General features: G+C 58.7%; 1 protein-coding gene across 2 annotated transcripts in view; it reads right to left on the reverse strand.

The window, feature by feature from the left end:
* Nucleotides 1-26: 26 nt before the first annotated feature.
* UNC5A (unc-5 netrin receptor A) overlaps nucleotides 27-17,772 on the reverse strand; it is a 65,623-nt gene continuing 47,877 nt past the window's right edge. The window contains exons 3-16 of one of the 2 annotated variants that reach the window (XM_056113123.1): nucleotides 11,709-11,852; nucleotides 11,334-11,437; nucleotides 10,581-10,761; nucleotides 9,860-10,027; nucleotides 9,195-9,359; nucleotides 7,742-7,930; nucleotides 7,329-7,631; nucleotides 3,966-4,053; nucleotides 3,648-3,816; nucleotides 3,149-3,382; nucleotides 2,876-3,025; nucleotides 2,458-2,622; nucleotides 1,568-1,746; nucleotides 27-1,230 (exon numbers count right to left, since the gene is read on the reverse strand). In XM_056113123.1, the coding sequence (XP_055969098.1) occupies nucleotides 1,065-1,230; nucleotides 1,568-1,746; nucleotides 2,458-2,622; nucleotides 2,876-3,025; nucleotides 3,149-3,382; nucleotides 3,648-3,816; nucleotides 3,966-4,053; nucleotides 7,329-7,631; nucleotides 7,742-7,930; nucleotides 9,195-9,359; nucleotides 9,860-10,027; nucleotides 10,581-10,761; nucleotides 11,334-11,437; nucleotides 11,709-11,852 (2,405 nt within the window). In that variant the 3' untranslated portion in view covers nucleotides 27-1,064. The remainder of the gene's footprint in view (nucleotides 1,231-1,567; nucleotides 1,747-2,457; nucleotides 2,623-2,875; nucleotides 3,026-3,148; nucleotides 3,383-3,647; nucleotides 3,817-3,965; nucleotides 4,054-7,328; nucleotides 7,632-7,741; nucleotides 7,931-9,194; nucleotides 9,360-9,859; nucleotides 10,028-10,580; nucleotides 10,762-11,333; nucleotides 11,438-11,708; nucleotides 11,853-17,772) is intronic. The other variant, XM_056113124.1, reaches the window with a different exon arrangement.

Here is a 17,772-nt window from a genome sequence, read left to right on the forward strand (position 1 = left end):
CTACCCCCCAGAGAGGGAGCACCGGGTTAGCAATATATATATATAATTTATTTACATTCACGTCCACTAAAATCCCTACGCGCCCCGGCAGCCGGCAAGGCTGTGAACATAAGGCCAAGTGTAAGTGCGCCAAAGGGCACTTAAAGACTGAGTCGGGGCGCCACCTCCACACGCCAGGTTCCCCCCCACCCTCCCGAGCGGGGGGAGGAGGGGCAGCGGCTGCCCTGGCCACGGGCACGACACAGCACGCACACTCGCCCTGGTCAGCCCCGGGACTCACTGTTGCATAATCACACGCCCCCTAGGGGGCGCAGCTCCACGCAGCTGGGGGCCGGGGGAGGGTGGGGACGGGAAAGGAGTGGTGGGAGCCGGCGACCCCTGGGTGGGTGGGTGGGAGAAGCGGGCAGCATAGGGCCAATGGAGAACCACACCAGGCGTGAGACACGTTGAGGGGCAGCCGGGTGACCAGCGTGAGATGCGTGTGTCTGTGTGTCCCGGGGGGTCCGGGCGATGGGGGTGACATGGGTGTAAAGAGCACACAGACATGCAGGGGAACGTGCCCCCCGTGGTGGTCATGTGCCTGAACCCAGGGGCTGCCCCCTGATCCGTCTGTGGCCCTCAGTCCTGGAGCCTGGGAAGTGGCCTTCTCTCCACTGGGGCCCCCCTCCCCGCAGGCACCAAAATGTTTGCATAAGATCCAGCTCCGTGGGAGCCCCCCCCGGTGGGGGGAAGGGCACATCCCTAGCCCCGCGTGGGCGTGCATGGCCGTGGATGTGGCCCCCTGGCCAGGGGCAAGAGGGGAGGTAGCATGGCACAGGCAGACACACACACACAGAAGGTTCCGACGCTGGCCCCGGGACCCTCCTGGAGAGGAGGTGGCCAGGCCGAGGAAGGTCGTGAGTGTGGGCGAGGTGGGGGCGGGACCGCGTCCTCCCGAGGGTCCTGTCCGCGCAGCTCGGCCGGGGTGGGGGGCCTCTCGCCCCCATCCCCGGTGGCTTGTCTGTCCCTGGTGGGTGCCAAAGCTGGTGAAGTGTAGGCGCCGGCGTGGGTGTGACCCGGCCGGCTCAGCACTCGGCCTCCGATACGGTGAAGAGGCCCGAGTCGGGCTGGCCCAGACCGGCCACGGCGGCGGCCAGCTGGCTGAGGTTGCCGTTGGGGAAGTGTCGGGCCTCCCACAAGTTCAAGATCATGGCTGTGGGGCTGGGCTTGGAGGCGAAGAAGCTGAGATGGCTGTAGGGGTGGAAGCGGGGAGCCCGTGAGAGGTCTGTCCCGCCCCTGGAGGGTGCACCCCCTTCCCTTCTCCCCAGGAAAGGGTCTCTCCTCGCTCAGTGCACGGGATGCCCCTGTCGCAGCTGGGGGAGCCCCCACAGGGTGTCCTGGCCTGCCCCATTTCCCATTCTGCAGGCCCCAACCCCAGACTTGTGGGCCTCGCCTCTGGTCTGCAGTGTCCTGACCTACCCCCACTTCCTATCCTGCAGGCCCCGCCCCCGGACCTACAGCCCCCGCCCCTCACGACAGACCCCGCCCCCAGAGCTGCAGGCCCCGCCCCATCCCACCTCCCACCCACCTGTCCAGGTGCAGTTTCTGCGCCAGAGTCCGCCAGTCGGCGCTCCGGCTACATGGTGGGTCGAGGCTGGTAATGATCTTTTGCCGAATGAGGAAGGGAATCTTGAAGGCACTGGGGCCCACGAGGGCGGGGACCCCCCCTTCACTCTCCAGAGCCAGCAGCTCTGTGTATCTCGTGTCCTGGGAGCAGGAAGGAGCCAGGTGTCCGTTAGTTTAGAACTTTCCCCCCACCAGGCCCAATGCTGCCCGCCTCTGATATAGGGCGGTACTCTGGGGCCTCTCGCATTGCCCTAACCCCTCTCTGGTCTTAAAAATTGTTTTTAAAAAATTTTATAAAGTAGTTCATAATATTTGATTCCATTTAATATTCAAACACTAATCCCACCACCGCTACATCTTTCTACCACCATATTTTGGATGCTTCCATTCCAAACCCCAGCCCCCCGCCCCAAAGCAGAACCTAAATAATATATTTTGTATTGTTTGTCATGAAACCGCTGAAAATGCTACAAAGCCTCTCTGGCCTTTTAAGCAGAGGCCATCACCAGGTGCTGGGAGACATCAGCACTCAGACCCAGGGTCTCACACGTGCCGGGAGTGTGCTCTACCACGTGAACCATATCCCTGGCTCCCCTACCCGCCTGTCATACTCCATCTTCCAGGTCCAGCTCGAAATCTCCCTGGGATGTCCCCATTTCCTACTATCTTCTCCCCCCAACCCCTGCCGGGGTGAGGGGTTGCTCCATATTTCCCACTCTGCCCATGTGGTCCCCATGTCCCTCCGTTCATCTCTGCCTCTGCCTCAATCCAGCCGGAGACCTTGAGGCGGGGGTGGGGTGGTGGGGGTGGGGGGGTGGGGACCGAGCAGGGCCGACTTCCGCTGCTGCCCACCTTGGTTATATTGATGTTAATGTTGAAGCTCTGCCCTTCGCCCTCCACCTGCCACACCCACACCTTGCAGGCTAGGTCGCTGGTGCTGGGGCTGGCGCGCTCCAGGGCGAAAGTGCAGTGCAGGTACTGCTGCGTGCCATTCCAGATGTGGTAGAAGGGAATCTCCTGCGGAGGGGTGGGGAGGGTCGGGGGCAGCGCAGAGGGTGGGTCAGCAGGCACAGGGGCTTCAAGGCTCACCTCTTGTCAGCAAGCAGGGGGGGCGGGGCCTCAAAGGGCGTGGTCAGCGGAGGGTGGTGCATTAGAGAGGCAGGGGCAGCACAGTGGGCGGGGCCGCTGAGGGGCGGGGCCAGCGCGGGGCGGGGCCAGTGCACCGGGCAGTTCCAGGCGCGCCCCCTGCAGGCACTTTGCGAGATCTCACCTGGTAACTGACCAGAAGCTTGCTCTTCCAGAGGGAGCTGGGCACGTCGTGCACCGAGAGACGCAGGTTGTGGTAGCTGTCCTTGAAGTGCAGGATGCGGGGCTCCTGGATCAGCTGACCTCCCAGCTGCTTCTCCAGCTGCACCACCTCCTGCAGCACCGACAATCAGCGGAGATGGCACCGCCCCCCACCTCCCACTGGCTCCGCACCCCACCGGGGGTTCGGAGAGGGATCGATTTCCCCTTGGCCAGCTAGGCAGAGGTGCTCGGGTACCTTGAGGGCATCATGGGTGTCGTGCAGGCAGTAGACGCGGATGGTGTACTCCAGGGACGTGCAGGCCACCGGGGCGAACAGGAGCAGCTTGAGGCGCTTGGAGGCGGCCACGCTCAGGGCCTCACCCACCAGCGCGAAGCGGCCCAGCTGCTCCGTGAACACGTAGCAGGAGCCTGCGTCCAGCTGGCAGTAGTAGAGATGGGAGGGCGACTCCTCACCCAGATGCAGTACATCCTGCGGGCAGGACCCCAGAACTCAGTGGGCAGGCCCCCTCCCGGCTGGGAGGGGCAGCCGGAGACTGGGAAGGAGGGATAATTGCGGCTGAGCCCCATGCTAGGGTGGGGGGTACACGCAGACGCCAACTGAGCCCCTGGCTAGGGGGGTCACACAAAACCTTCAGTTGAGCCCCATAATAATGGGGGTGCACCCACAGACTCCCAGATGGAGTGTACACACAGATCCCCCAGCTGAGAGCCACTAGGGGTACCTGGGCACTCACCTCCCAGCTGCCTTCACAGGACTGCTTTTTGAGGCGCAGACTCCAGCTGTCGGGGCCCGGCTCCCCACAGTGGTCCATGGTGAGGATGACGGGTCTTGTGAGCAGCACCCCGGGGGGCCCGCAGCTAACGATGGGGCTCAGCAGGGTCTGACAGCCGGCTAGGGGCAACCTCAAGTGGGGAAGGGCGGGTGGGGGGGGCAAGGCGTCAGTGGGTCCTCCTGGGAACGGGGGGGGGGGGGAATCCTGACACCTGGGGTGGAGGATGGGCAGGGTGACCGCGAGCGGGGAGCCCCACCCCCCCAGCGTGCGCGCCCACACCTCACGTCCTCCGGCTTGTGCAGTGTGAGGTAAACTTCGTAGATCTTCCCCCGGGGGATGGCGTCAGGGGGGATGAGGAGGCTGATGCCTGCGACAGAGAAGCGGGAAGCCCCTGGGTTACTGAGCATCCATTTTTCTGATGACCTGCTAGGAGTCTCTGATAATGGGCAGGAGCCCGCCAAGCTGGAGAGAGAAGTGGCGATTCCTGCTCCCCAGCCACACGGGCTTGAAACGGAGTCAAAAGTGACCCCAGGGGCCAGAGTGATAGTGCAGTGTCTTACACGCAGCCGACATGGGTTCGATCCCTTGCACTTTAGGATCCCCATAGTATCTCCAGGAATGATCCCTAAGCAGAGAGCTGGAGTAAATCCTGAGCATCACAAGTGTAGCAAAAAAAAAAAAAAAGTACAGCAGGTAGGGTAGGTAGGTGCTTGCCTTGCACATGGCTGACCCCAGTTCGAGCCCCAGTACCCCCATATGGCTCCCTAAGCCCGCCAGGAGGGATCCCTGAGTGCAGAGTCAGGACTAAGCCATGAGCACTGCAGGGTGTGGGTCAAAAATGAAAACCCTAAAAACATACAGACAGGGTGATCCTAAGAGCTGTCAGAAAACTCTAGTCCCCCATACCCCTAACCTGTACCTGGCTCTGTTCATCCCAGGCCTGCTAACATCCTGCCCACCTCCTCTATAAAATTCAGTTCTCTGGCTTGCATTGATTGATATTTTAGTGGTTTTATTTGAAGGTTTTGGAGTCATAACCTGTGGTGCTCAGTAGTTATCCCTGGCTCTGTGCTCAGGAGTGGCCCCTGGCAGTAAGTGGGGTCGAATGTGTGTCAGGCAAGTGCCTTAAACGTTTGCACTTGCCAGCCCATCCTGACCTGTGTTTCAAAGTGCTTGGCCTGAAGCTCCCAAATATCTTTCTTTCTTTCTTTTTCCTTTTTTGCTTTTTGGGTCACGCGATGCACCACAGGGGTTACTCCTGGCTCTGCATTCAAGAATTACCCCTGGCGGTGTTCAGGGGACCATATGGGATGCTGGGAATCGAACCCGGGTTGGCCGCTTGCAAGGAAAACGCCCTACCCACTGTGCTATTGCTCCAGCCCCCAGACTGGGGTTTTATCCCCAGCATTCCATAGAGTCCCTGAGCACTGCCAGGTATGACCCTCAAACACTGTAGCACTGTCCTCCCATTGTTCATCGATTTGCTCGAGCGGGCACCAGTAATATCTCCATTGTGAGACTTATTACTGTTTTTGGCATATCGAATACATCACGGGTAGCTTGCCAGGCTCTGCCATGCGGGCAGGATACTCTTGGTAGCTTGCCGGGCACTCTGAGAGGGGCGGAGGAATCGAACTCGGGTCGGCCGTGTGTAAGGCAAATGCCCTACCAGCTGTGCTATTGCTCCGGCCCTCAAATAAGCTAACAAACAATTTGTTCACATATTGCAAATGCTGATGACTCAGAGAAATGAGTGGAAACGTCATGAAGTTTTCACCCCAGTAGGGAAGAAAAAGGGAAAGTAGTCAGGGAAGCTGACTAGCTAAGCTGACCACTGACTAGCTAAGTCTCCAGATCAAGGCCCCTAGGAGCTGATGAAACAATGGGGAGCCAGGAGGCAAAGGGTCTTTGTGTGTGTGTGTGCGTGCGTGTGTGTGTGTGTGTGTGTGTGTGTGTTTGGAGGGCTGCTGCCATGTGCAGGAAAGACAAGGTCACTGCAGGCAGCGGACTGAGGTTGGGGTGTAATCTGGTCACATGGCTCAGTGACGTGGGCTCCTGCAAAAGCCGTGAGAAGCCCGGTCTAACTTTGTGGGGTGCAGCATGGGACAGTGAGGAGGATGAGGCGGAGTCAGAAGCAGGAGTAGGGAGAGGGGCCGTGGGGGGAGCGGGAGTCCTTAAGGAGGAACCAGGAGGGGATTGTAGAGGCGAACAGGAGAAAGAAGAGGAGCTGGAGGTCAAGGTGGCCCCCCAGCCTCTGGCTTGAGCAGTGCAAGGGCTCAATCCCTGAGGTGGGGAAAGTGGGGACGCAGAGGAGGTTGTGGGGGAGGGCGGGAGACAGCGCTGTTCGGGGCAGGAGGAGGCTGAGGGGCTGCGAGACAGCCAGATGGCGCTGCCCAGGAGATGGCTGGGTGTGGGGGCTGTCACTCCCTGCTGAGGGAGGAGGGGGAGTAAGATCTGCAGGAGGGAAGCCAAGGGGTGGGTGAGATGGTGGGCAAGGGTGCTCCAGAGGGAGTTCCGAGGGCTCCTGAGGCCTGGAGCGGCAGCTAAAGGCATCTGCTCAGCAAGCACGAGACCAGGAGTTCGGTACCAGTACTGTCCGCCCTTCACCCAGTGCGGTTCCCCTTGCTGGCAATGCTGCTCTCTGGGGCCTCTCGCACCTCCAGAGTGCAGCCTCTGATGCACAGCCAAGTGTGTAGGAGCACTGCAATTAGAGAGGTGCGTGAGCACGGTGCCAGGAGCATGACGCCTAGTGAGAAACTCAGCACATGTGAAGCACTGCAACGGCCCCCTTGAGCTCCACAGCGCCCCCTAGTGTGCATGTGTAAGCGCCCCCCCATTAACACGATGAGCTCCCCTATTGAGCATGTGTGAACCCCACAGCATGTGCAATCCCAAGCATCCAAACAACCGCCAGGAAAGGGCACCCGAGAGGATCAAAGAACAAAAGGCGTCTATGTTGTTTCTGCGGGTTTTCTGAGAGGTGGAGAAGGCCCCCTTTTCCAAACCGTTCATCCTTCCCAGCAACTGAACCCAGGGCTCTGCCATGGGCTGGCTCACCATTCTCTCCATCTCGATCCCCTTTCTTCGCCTGCGGGGCTGAGCAACACAAGAGAAACGGTGTGTGTGTGTGTGTGTGTGTGTGTGTGTGTGCGTGCGCGTGTGTTGGGTGTGGAGCTTCTCTCTGCTTCACAAAGCTAGGCTGTGGGGCTTGCTCTTCAAGCTCCGTAGTACCAAGCAAAGCAACAGCTCATTGGATAAGGAGCTTGCCTTGCATGAGGCTGACCCAGGTTCAATCCCTGGCATCCCACAGGGTTCTCTGAACACCACCAGGAGTGATCCCTGAGTGCAGAGTCAGGAGTAACCCCTGAGCATCACTGGGTGTGGCTCAACAACAACACCCAGGGGCTGGAGAGATAGCACAGCAGGTGGGGCGTTTGCCTTGCACGCGGCTGACCCGGGTTCGATTCCCAGCATCCCATAGGGTCTGCTGAGTACCGCCAGGAGTCCAGGAGTAACTCCTGAGTGCAAAGCCAGGAGTAACCCTTATGCATCGCCAGATGTGACCCAAATAGCAAAAAAAAAAAAAAAACCAAATATTTCCTTGTACGTAGGCAGGGGGACATGCTCTGGGGTCCTTCCCACCTGTGTTTGGAATCATCAGCCGGCCCCCGAGGAAGTTGAAGGTGCCATAGGCCATGTTGCTGGTGCCACGAGGCAGGGATCGGAAGAAATTCTGAGCTGACAGGCGAGACACCAAGTCCTCCGCCTCCGAGGCTGGGGAGCTGAGGTGCAGAGTGTGGCGGCCTGTCCCCAGCGGGCTGAGCAGGTGCCCATTGGTGAGCTGGAATTTGGTACCAGGCCCGTCTTGCCGGGAACACAGACTTCCCTGGTAGGTAGTAGTGGTGGTGCTGAGGTCTGGCTGGATGGTGAGCAGATGAGGATTGTCTGCAAGGACAGAGACAGACTTAAGACACGTCGGCCCTTGGCAGAAAAGGGGCGGGGAAGGTGGGGAGCGGTGGTGGTGTCAGAGGGGCGGAACTTCCGGGACATCCCACCTGCTTTGCTGGGTTTGATACTGACAGGCTGGAAGCCGGAAGTGAGGATGGACGAGTCGGCCACGTCTGAGTCCAGCCCCTCCTTCTTCCGGCAGTAAACAAGGACCAGAACCAGCAGTAGCAGCAGCAGGCACACGGCCACGGCGATCAGGCCCACATAGAGAGCCACGTCCTCGGGGCCGGAGGCAGCTGCGGGAGAGGGAGGTGGGGCAGCAGGCTGAGGACCAGGGTGGCAGCTGCTTAAGTCTTTCACCTACCGGCTACCCCCTTGCTGGGTGACTCCTAGCAGTGAGTAGGGCGCTGGCCTTGCACGCAGCTCACCGGGGTTCCAGTCCTGGCACCCTAGAGGGTCTCCTGAGCCCCTCTAGGAGTGATCCCTGAGCACCACTGGGTTTGCCCCGTAAATTCCCAAAAAGCAAACTCTGTTTGCTGGCAGATCATAGGGATGGGGGAAAAAGCCCCCTTTCTGTGGTTGGTGGTCTCATGCAGGGTTTCAAGATTCTGCCCACCGGGGCTGGAGTGATAGCACAGCAGGTAGGGCGTTTGCCTTGCACGCGGTTTGGCCCGGGTTCGATTCCCAGCATCCCCTATGGTTCCCTGAGCACCGCCAGGTTTAATTATTGAGTGCAGAGTCAGGAGTGACCCCCTGTGCGTCACTGGGTGTGACCCAAAAAGCAAAAATAAATAATTTTCTGCCCTCCTAGGTTCGGCAAAGGTGTGTGTTTGGAGGCAGGGTGAGGGGAGTGGGGGTGTCTGCCCCTCTGATTTCTGTCCCCCTCTAAACTAGGAGCAGGACCCTCGGTGTGTGTTTGTTCCAGGGCTGGGGATAAAGTGATTAACCCCCTAGAGAGAGCATTATCCATTTTTGGGTTTGTTTTTGTTTTGCAGCCACACCTGGCAGTGCTCAGGGCTTACTCATGGCTGTTTTCAGGGATCACATCTGGTGGGCCTCAGGGAACCCTACGTGGTACTAGGGAATCGAACCCAGGTTGACCGCATGCAAGGCAAGCGCCTTACCCGCTGGACTATTGCTCCGGCCCCTAGCGTTATATTGGTTTAGAGCTGGGCCTTTGCAGAAGGAAAGAAATGTCCATCAGAAAGGAATTGACACAGATAATTAGGTTTTTAATTGAAAGCATGGGGGAGGGTGTGCTCCGGAGGGGAAAAAAAAAATCCAACAGAGATCTTTAATTGTTAGTTATGGCTTTGTAATTAACAGGCCTCCCCAATCTGGAACCCTCCCAGGATTCGCTGGTGCATTTGGGGGACGGGGAGTGGGGGAGGGGGGGCAGAGGAGTGGGGCTCTGGAGGTGCCTGGGCTTTGTCATGTTTCCGGGGACGCCTGGTAGGTATTGGGGTGTCCCTGGATATGGGGAGCTCTGGAGAGATGGTCCAATCACCCCGCAGCTAATCCTGTAAGAATGCCCACCCTGTGGGGGTACCGGGGACTAACTGTGCACGCAGAGGTCGCTGGTACAATTGCGGGTATCCAGGTCTGCACCCCGACATTCCTCGCCGCCATTGCGGGGCGCTGGGTCCGAGCACTCGCGACTCCGCCAGTGCGTGCAATCCAGCCCGCAGGCCGACCACTTGCTCCACGTGCTCCAGCTGCCGTCCACTAGATGCGAGACACACGGGATGAAGGTCAGGGATGGCATCGTCGGTTGGGGGGGTTCAGTCCAGGTCGCCGCCCCCCCAACCCTCTGCCGAGTTCGCCCCGCTGTCCCAGGATGTGGCGCGGGGGGTCCGGGCTGCCTGTAGGTGATGCATGCTGATGGGAGGAGGCGGGATGAGCCCTGGCCTCCAGACTTAGACTGACCCCAGGGGCGCCCCAGCCCGCTGCAGTGTGTGAGCGCATGGACGCCCCCACCCCTCCCGGGGGGTTCTCCCAGATCCCTGCACCCCTGCTCAGCCCTACCCCTGCCTGGTTACTGAATCTCAACCGCGGCGACCCAGCCCCACCTCTTGTCCCATAGAAACCCTGGTCCCGGCTTCAGACGGAGCCTGGCCCAGCGGGCAGGCAGACGGGCGGGTGGGATGGAGCCATGGGGGGCAGATGGAGCCGGGCACGGAGATGGCGCGGTGAGGAGCGAGGCGGGCGGTGGCGGCCACTGATACCTGGGCACAGCGTGGCGCAGGCTGTTTTCTGGACATTCTGCCCCTCACAGAAGGCGCCCCCGTTGAGAGGCGCCGGGTTGGTGCAGCTCCGGCTCCGTTTCTGCCAGCCGCGCCCACAGCTGGCACTGCAGACGGACCACTCCGTCCACGTAGACCACCCACCGTTCACTGGCCGGACAGAGAAGGGCCGGGGTCAGGCAGCGGGGGTCGCTGCCATGCTGGCCCCGAGGGGCCCAGGCAGGAGGGCATTGGGGGACTGGGCCCTGGACGCAGGTCGGAGCAGGGGCTGGTCTGGGAGAGGGGTCCCAGAGTGTGGGGGCCCACGCTTGTGCCACGCACCCCAGGAGCCACTCCACTCATGCTTCTGCCAGGGGTGCTGAGCACGTTGGGGGCTCCCAGACCTAGTGGCAGCTCCTAGGTTGCCTCCAGCTCCGATCCAGATGTTCTCGGGGACACTCCTGTACCTGGCACGGCCCTCACTTTCCCCAGAGTCCCATCCTGGGCCTTCATCTTTCCCTGCTCCCCAGAAAGCCAAGTCAGCCCCACATATCCCCAGCGCCCCTAGACCCTGCTCCTAGACCCTCATTATTCTGGCCACTGTTCCCATCTGTATCAACCTCAGCGATCCTTCTTCATCGCCCCCCCCAAGCCACACAGCGATGTCACCTCCATACTGTTCCCCATCGCCCCCGCTCGCGCCCCGCCAGTGCTCGGAGCCCACCATAGACGATGACAGCAGCCGACGAGCTGCGGCGACGGGCCACGATGTTCTTGGCTACACAGGTGTAGTTGGCTGTGTCTGCCAGGCGGGCCTGTCGCACCACCAGGCTGTGCTCGCGCGTGATGTACACGTTGGGGTCCAGGGAGGGATCCACCAAGTCTTCATTCCGCAGCCACTCCACCTGGGGAACAGAGCCACGCCCCTGCACCGCCAGCCACGGCCCTCCTGGCTGGCCGCTCCCCGTTCAGAGCACCTTGCCACGCCCTCCGCGGCTGGCCACTCCCACCTAAAGCACTACCTGCCATGCCCCTGCGCCAGACCACGCCCCTCGCTGCTGGCCACGCCCCGCTTAGACACGCCCCCTCACTGCCAGTCTCAGCTCTTGCTCTTGGCCTGGGTTCCAGAGGGCAGGTAAGGTTTAGGGAGTGGGCATCAGCCTGGGCCAGGCCCTGAGTCGTGGGAGTCCTTCCCTGGAGCTTAACCCAGAGTTTCCCACTTGTGGGTTTCCTGTCTTCCTCCTGCCATGCTTTTGGACCCTTTGCTAAGGTTCCAAGTGCCAGCCAGTCACGGGTGCCCAGGGCATCTGAGTTCAAAGCCCACATCTGTGTGCCGCACATGCCCTGCAGCGGGGGAGCTGGCGTGGGAAAGATACAGACTCTGCCAACAACTGGGCTGGGGGTGCGGGAAATTCTCAAGGAGGAACTCAGTCCCTCTGCCGGCGGACACCCACCCCTTCGAGCAAAGCCCCCTCACCTCAGCGGGGGGGATGCCCTCCGGCGGCCGGCAGGCCAGCACAATGCCTTGCTCCAGGGACACTTCTCTGGCCAGCGGCTCCTGTTCGAAGTTCTTGCGCAAATCTGGGGGAGAAGAACAAGGGGTTTTTTTCCCCTCCACCCTGTGAGCGTCAGGACAGCGACACGTCTGACTCCCACAAGCGCCGGGGATGGGGGTGGGTGGGTTAGAAGATGGAGGAGCCCTACGCTTCTGAAGGGACAGAGATGGAGAGGTGTGAGCAGCAGACCACTAGACTTCCTCCAACAATCTGGCTGGAACTTAAGGTTTTCTGAGGGGAACTTCTTCCTCCCCACTCCACATCCACCGTGATTACCCCCATGGCCCTGGACTCACAGGCAATGCGGATGTAGGCCTTCTGACTCTTGGTGGTACCCGACGAGCTCCACGCCACGCACTGGCACCAGTACTCCTCCAGCCCAAACACCTTCTCCACCTGCTGCCTGGACACGTTGATACGCACCTCCATGGCCGGCAGCCCTGGCGGGTGGGGCAGGAGCAGGGGGGTGGTCAGCGCCCTAGCCCTGAAGGCACACGCTGCCCGGCCCACCTTCACCCCGCCCACCTGCTTGCCCCGCCCACCAGTTCCACTGGGCAAAGTAGATGCTGGAGTGGACCCTTACCTTAGCCTGGAGCTAAAGGACGGTACTGATGTCAGAACAGCTATTAACAATAGAGTTACCGCAATCACCTGGGGCTCAACCGACTTCCTCACACACCTCTAGCCCTTTGCACCCACCCCAAGGTAAGAAAACAAGAGATTGCCACAGACAGAGGTGTTGGGGGTCCTCTGAACTGAAAGTACACACACTCCGGGGGCACTGCAGTTCTTGGGCTGAGCTATGTGTGCCCAGGCCCTGGGGAGCAACGGGGCTGGTGGTGTGGGGGGCTCGTCTATAGAAAAAGAGCTGGCCGGGAAAGCAGGCATAAAATCCACTCTGCACCCACTAATTGGGATTGTGTGTGGGGGGGGGACTGCTTGTTTTTTTTCCCTTTTTGGGTCACACCTGGCGATGCACAGGGGTTACTCCTGATTCTACACTCAGGAATCACCCCTGGCAGTGCTCAGGGGACCATATGGGATGCTGGGAATCGAACCCGGGTCGGCTGCGTGCAAGGCAAACGCCCTACCCGCTGTGCTATTGCTCCAGCCCTGCTTGTTTGTTTTTGAGCACAGCCAGAAGTGCTCAGGGGTAACTCCTGGCTGGGTGCTCAGAAATAACTCCCGGCGGTGTTCGGGGAGACTCTATGGGATGCTGGGGATCAACTGGGTTCAGCTGTGTCCGCCAGGCGGGCCTCTCGCACCACTAGGCTGTGCTCGCGCGTGATGTACACGTTGGGGTCCAGGGAGGGATCCACCAAGTCTTCATTCCGCAGCCACTCCACCTGGGGAACAGAGCCACGCCCCTGCACCGCCAGCCACGCCCCTCCTGGCTGGCCGCTCCCCGTTCAGAGCACTACCTGCCATGGCCCTGCACCAGACCAGGCAAATGCCCTACTTGTTGTACTGTACAAGCCCCGAGACTTTGTCAAGGATGAAGATGAGGGGCTGGAGCGATAGTATAGTGAGTAGGGCGTTTGCCTGGCGTGCAGATGCCCCTGGTTCGATCCCCAGCACCCCTTATGGTTCCCTGTGCCTACCAGGAGTGACCCCTGAGCGCAGAGCCAGGAGTAAGCCCTGAGCACTGCCAGATGTGGCCTCCAAACCAAAATCAAAAAAAAAGAAAAAAGAAAAATGGGGCTGGAGTGATGGAGTGATAGCACAGTGGGTAGGGTGTTTGTCTTGCACGCGGCCGACCCTGGTTCGTTTCCCAGCATCCCATATTGTCCCCCAGCACGGCCAGCAGTAATTCCTGAGTGAATGAAGCAGGAATAATTCCTGTGCATCGCTGGGTGTGACCCCCCCAAAAAAAAAGGAAAAAAAAGAAGAGAAAGATACAAATTCAGCTATTTGCCTACACTTACCCCCAGACTCAGGGAACTGAAAGGGGGGCCTGCGGAGGGGGGGGAACACAGTCCCTTTGAAAACTCAGAAGGACCATCAGGCCCCCTCCAGCTCCTGGTCCCTCTCCAACCCCCCCCAACAATCCCCGGTCCCCTCACATCCCAAACCAGTGTCCCCAGGAGTGAAAAAGACTGTTTGTTTCCAATTTCTCCTCCTGACCCCAATCTCTTTTGGGTCACTGGCTTATCAGGGAGCGGCAGAGAGGCCGGGGCTGCTGTGCTGTTCCCATTGTTAACACAGAAATTCAATTAGGGCCGCATTGCGGGGAGCCAGGGTCCCCGCAAGCAGCCAGCCCGGGAGACTGTTTTCTCTCTTCATTTCTCTAACACATCTTCCCTGACCTCCAACCTGACCCCTTCTTCACCCCTTCCTACTTTTTTTTTCATCGCTCACCCCTGCTCTTGGAAGGGGGTGGGTTTCAAAGCAAGTGGGGGGGTCACCACTGCTAAATCTGATCCTTCTATATGCCTGCCTCTGCTTTCTCTTCGGCACCTCAAAGCACCCCCAATGCACGCCTCCTCAGGCAGGGGTGGGGTGGGGAGAGCATGGTGTGAAGGCTGACAACTAAGGATGCCCCACGGTCGGTGCACAGAACGGGAACATGAGTCTCGGGGTCTCTGGCAAGGGGTTTTTGATCACAAACCCAGGGAAGGTGTAGGGGTGGGGTGGAGGAGGGGAAACTGGGGTTCTCTTCAAAGAGCATTTAGAACAGTTAGAACAGGACCTCCTTTCTCTCCTGGGAGCCAGATGTCCTGTTCCAGTCTCCCCCTCTCCCGCCACCGCAAAGATGTTAGGGTCAACTCAACTTGCACACAGTCCAGTAACTCTTAGGGAGCAGCACAGTGCTCAATTTAAGCTCGATTTCTCTGCTCTCCCCGCCCCGCCCCTTCCTGCCACTGCCAGCCTCGATGAATTCCAGCCCAGAGAGTCTGCCAGGTCCCTGCCGCTGCCCGCCCTTAAATCCCACCAGCTCTGGGAGAGGAGGAAGAGCCTAGCCCCTGCCCTGCCTGGGGTCAGGATGGAGGTGGGGGGCTTATTCCGTGTGCCGGGTTTCATTCATCCTACAGCTCACTACCTTTCTTTTGTGGAGCAGATGCCAGGCTGGCGGAGGGCAGGGAAAGGGGAGTGGAGGACGTAGGGGTGCAGAAGGGTCCCTACTGATCAAACATCATGTGCGGTGTGGGCAGGCATGTGAGAAGTAAATTTTAAAAGTTTATTTGTTGGGGCTGGAGAGATAGCACAGCGGGTAGGGCGTCTGCCTTGCACGTGGCCGACCCAGGTTCGATTCCCAGCATCCCATATGGTCCCCTGAGCACCGCCAGGAGTACCTCCTGAGTGCAGAGCCAGGAGGAACCCCTGTGCATCGCCAGGTGTGACCCAAAAAGCAAAAATAAAAAAGTTTATTTGTTTATTCATTTATTTGGGCTGGAGCAATAGCACAGCAGTAGGGCGTTTGCCTTACAAGCGGCCAACATGGCCGACCTGAGTCTGATTCCTCCGCCCCTCTCGGAAAGCCCGGCAAGCTACTGAGAGTATCTTGCCCGCACGGCAGAGCCTGGCAAGCTACCAGTGATGTATTCGATATGCCAAACACAGTAACAAGTCTCATGATGGAGACGTTACTGGGCCCGCTCGAGCAAATCGATGAACAATGGGAGGACCGTGACCATTCATTTATTTATCTGGGTTGGAGCGATAGCACAGCACGTAGGGCGTTTGCCTACCCGGGTTCGAGTCCCTCAGTCCTCTCGGAGAGCCCGGCAAGCTCCCGAGAGTATCCCGCCCGCAGGCAGAGCCTGGCAAGCTCCCCGTGGCGTATTAGATATGCCAAACACAGTAACAACAAGTCTCACAATGGAGACGTTACTGGTGCTCGCTGGAGCAAATCGATGAACGACGGGAGCACAGTGCTATTTATTTATTTAATTTATTTATTTTTGGCTTTTGGGGTCACACTTGGCCATGCGCAGGAGTTACTCCTGGCTCTGCACTCAGTAATCACTCCTGGCGGTGCTCGGGGGGACCATATGAGATGCTGGGGATTGAACCCAGGTTGGCTGTGTGCAAGGCAAACGCCCTACCCACTGTACTATCGCTCCAGCCCCAGTACATTTTTTAAAATTTATTTTTTATTTTTTGGGTCGGGGTGTGTGTGTGTGTGTGTGTGTGATGTGGCGGCGCTCAGGGACTACTCCCAGCTTGATGCTTGAAGCCCATGTGTATCAAAGTTGGGGCATCTGCATGCAAAGCAAATGCCGTCTGAGCCATCTGCCCAGCCACAAACACAAAATGTTTTCTGCTGCTGGGGTTCGAACCCATGTGCATTCTCTCACTTAACCCCACTTCAGCCCGGGGATTTGAACATTTCCACTCTTTATAGCATCGGAGGGTGGGTTCTCCTTACTCCAGGCTCTGTACTCAGGGATCACTCCTGGCGGGGACTGAGGGACTCTATGGGGATCTAACCCAGGGTTGGCCGGCCACGTGCAAGACAAATGCTTTACCCGCCATACTATCTCTCCGGCTCTGAATTTCCATTTTTATAGCATCAGAAGGTTGGGATAAGAAACGTTTCTGGATTTTGGTCTCTAACCCTGGTCGGCTACATCGGTAAGGAGGATCAATGAGTGACATACAAGGAGTACTGAATCCCTAGGGTATTACCCTAGACCCGCTCTCGCGTCCCTCAAACTCCCCCCTCCCCCAACGATGGGTGGGTTGCAGAGTCAGGCTGACCTTAGATTCCCCAATACAAAACGTTTCTGGGGCAAAGTCTGGAGTGCAGCCGGCACACGCGGCACGCGGCACATTTGCATATTTGCGAGTAAGACCGCGCTCCGCCCCCAGCGCGCAACTCGTCCGGGTTAGAGATCCGCGCCGTCAATGACAAATGCTGGTCCTTGGGAGGCCCAAGGCTAGAAGCTCCAAGGCTAGAAGCTCCAAGGCTAGAAGCTCTCTGGGCACGTTTCCCAAGAAACTCTGTGCCAGGCTTGAACGGAGCCAAGCTGGACGCCTGTGTGGGCGTGAGGGGGGGGAGGGGCGGGTGGATATGGGAGTGGTGGCTGGCCTCGCCTGTGGCTGTCACTAGCCTTCCTCCCCTTCTAGTCTTGTCCCTGGGGGAGTCGCCACAGCAAGGGGTGTGGGGGTCGCTCTGCAGGCTGCAAGGAGGGGGCTGAGCTCTGCGCGTGGGGTGCAGGGAGTGGAAGGGCTTGGAGAGAGTCTCCAGCAGAATCTCACGGCTCCCACTTTCTTCCAAAACATTCAAGAGGAACTCTCCTTCATTCTCATTTAAAAAGCGTACTTTAATTTGATTTATCTTTTGGGACTGGAGTGATAGTACAGCGGGTAGGGTGCTTGCCTTGTGTGTGGCTGCTGACCCGTGTTCCATCCCCGGCACCCCATAGGGTTCCAGGAACCCCACCGGGAGTGATCCCTGGGCACAGAGCCAGGAGAAAGCCCTGAGCCCTGCTGAGTGGCCCTCAGCACACCCTCCCCCTCCAGATTTTGTCTTTATTTTGGTTACCCCCTTCACTGACAGGGCAGAACAGTGACGGGGAGCACCAAGATACCAAGATCTGACCTGGGAGGTCAGGATTTAAACTCAGGGTCTCATTCTACCCCTTTAACTCTTTCCTTGACTCTCCTCACTCCCATTTTCTTTTCTTGAGGGAGGCATATCAGTATGGCCCTGGGATCGAACTCGATCAGCTGCGTGCACAGTCAGATATTCTGCTGGATTATATCTCTCCAGTTCCTCTTGGTCTCCATCAACAACCAACTGCCTAAGATCAGGGCTAGGGGAACCGGTGTCTGGGCTAACCCCCAGATCCCCTGCTTCAGATCCCCCTGCTTCCTATTCAGCTTCCCTATCATCCACCCCCCTCTGCCTGCCACTTGCCCTAAGTGTCAACCAGAGTCCTGGCCACGGCACTGGGCAGTTTAAAATCCCACGGGACTGTGAGGTCACCTCACTTTCTCTCTGGGGACCTGTGCCTTGTGTGTCACCTTCAGGCTTGGGAATATTCCTTTCTCCTGGCCCTAATTAACGCTCACCCTCCTCTTCCTCTTTCTCTCCCTCTCTCCCTCCCTCTCCTTTTAGGTAGTGTGGTTTGCGATACTGTTACTGAAAGGACTTTGCCTCCTTTCCGCACTTAGTTCTTGTCCAGAGTGATCATTTCCCACTATCATTGTCATAGTGGTCCCTTCTCTGTCCAAACTGCCCTCCCCCCACAACTTGTGGCAAACTTCCTACCAGTCCTCCTGGCCATCAGTTTTGGGTACTATTCTCATACTATGTTTTTTTATATCCCGCAAATGAATGCAATCATTCTATGTCCTCCCGTCTCCCTCTGACTCATTTCACTCATTTCACTCTAAATGCCCATCCGGATATAA

Source organism: Sorex fumeus, unplaced genomic scaffold, assembly GCF_029834395.1.
Source record: "Sorex fumeus unplaced genomic scaffold, SorFum_2.1 ptg000019l, whole genome shotgun sequence".
Classification (NCBI taxonomy): Eukaryota; Metazoa; Chordata; class Mammalia; order Eulipotyphla; family Soricidae; genus Sorex; species Sorex fumeus.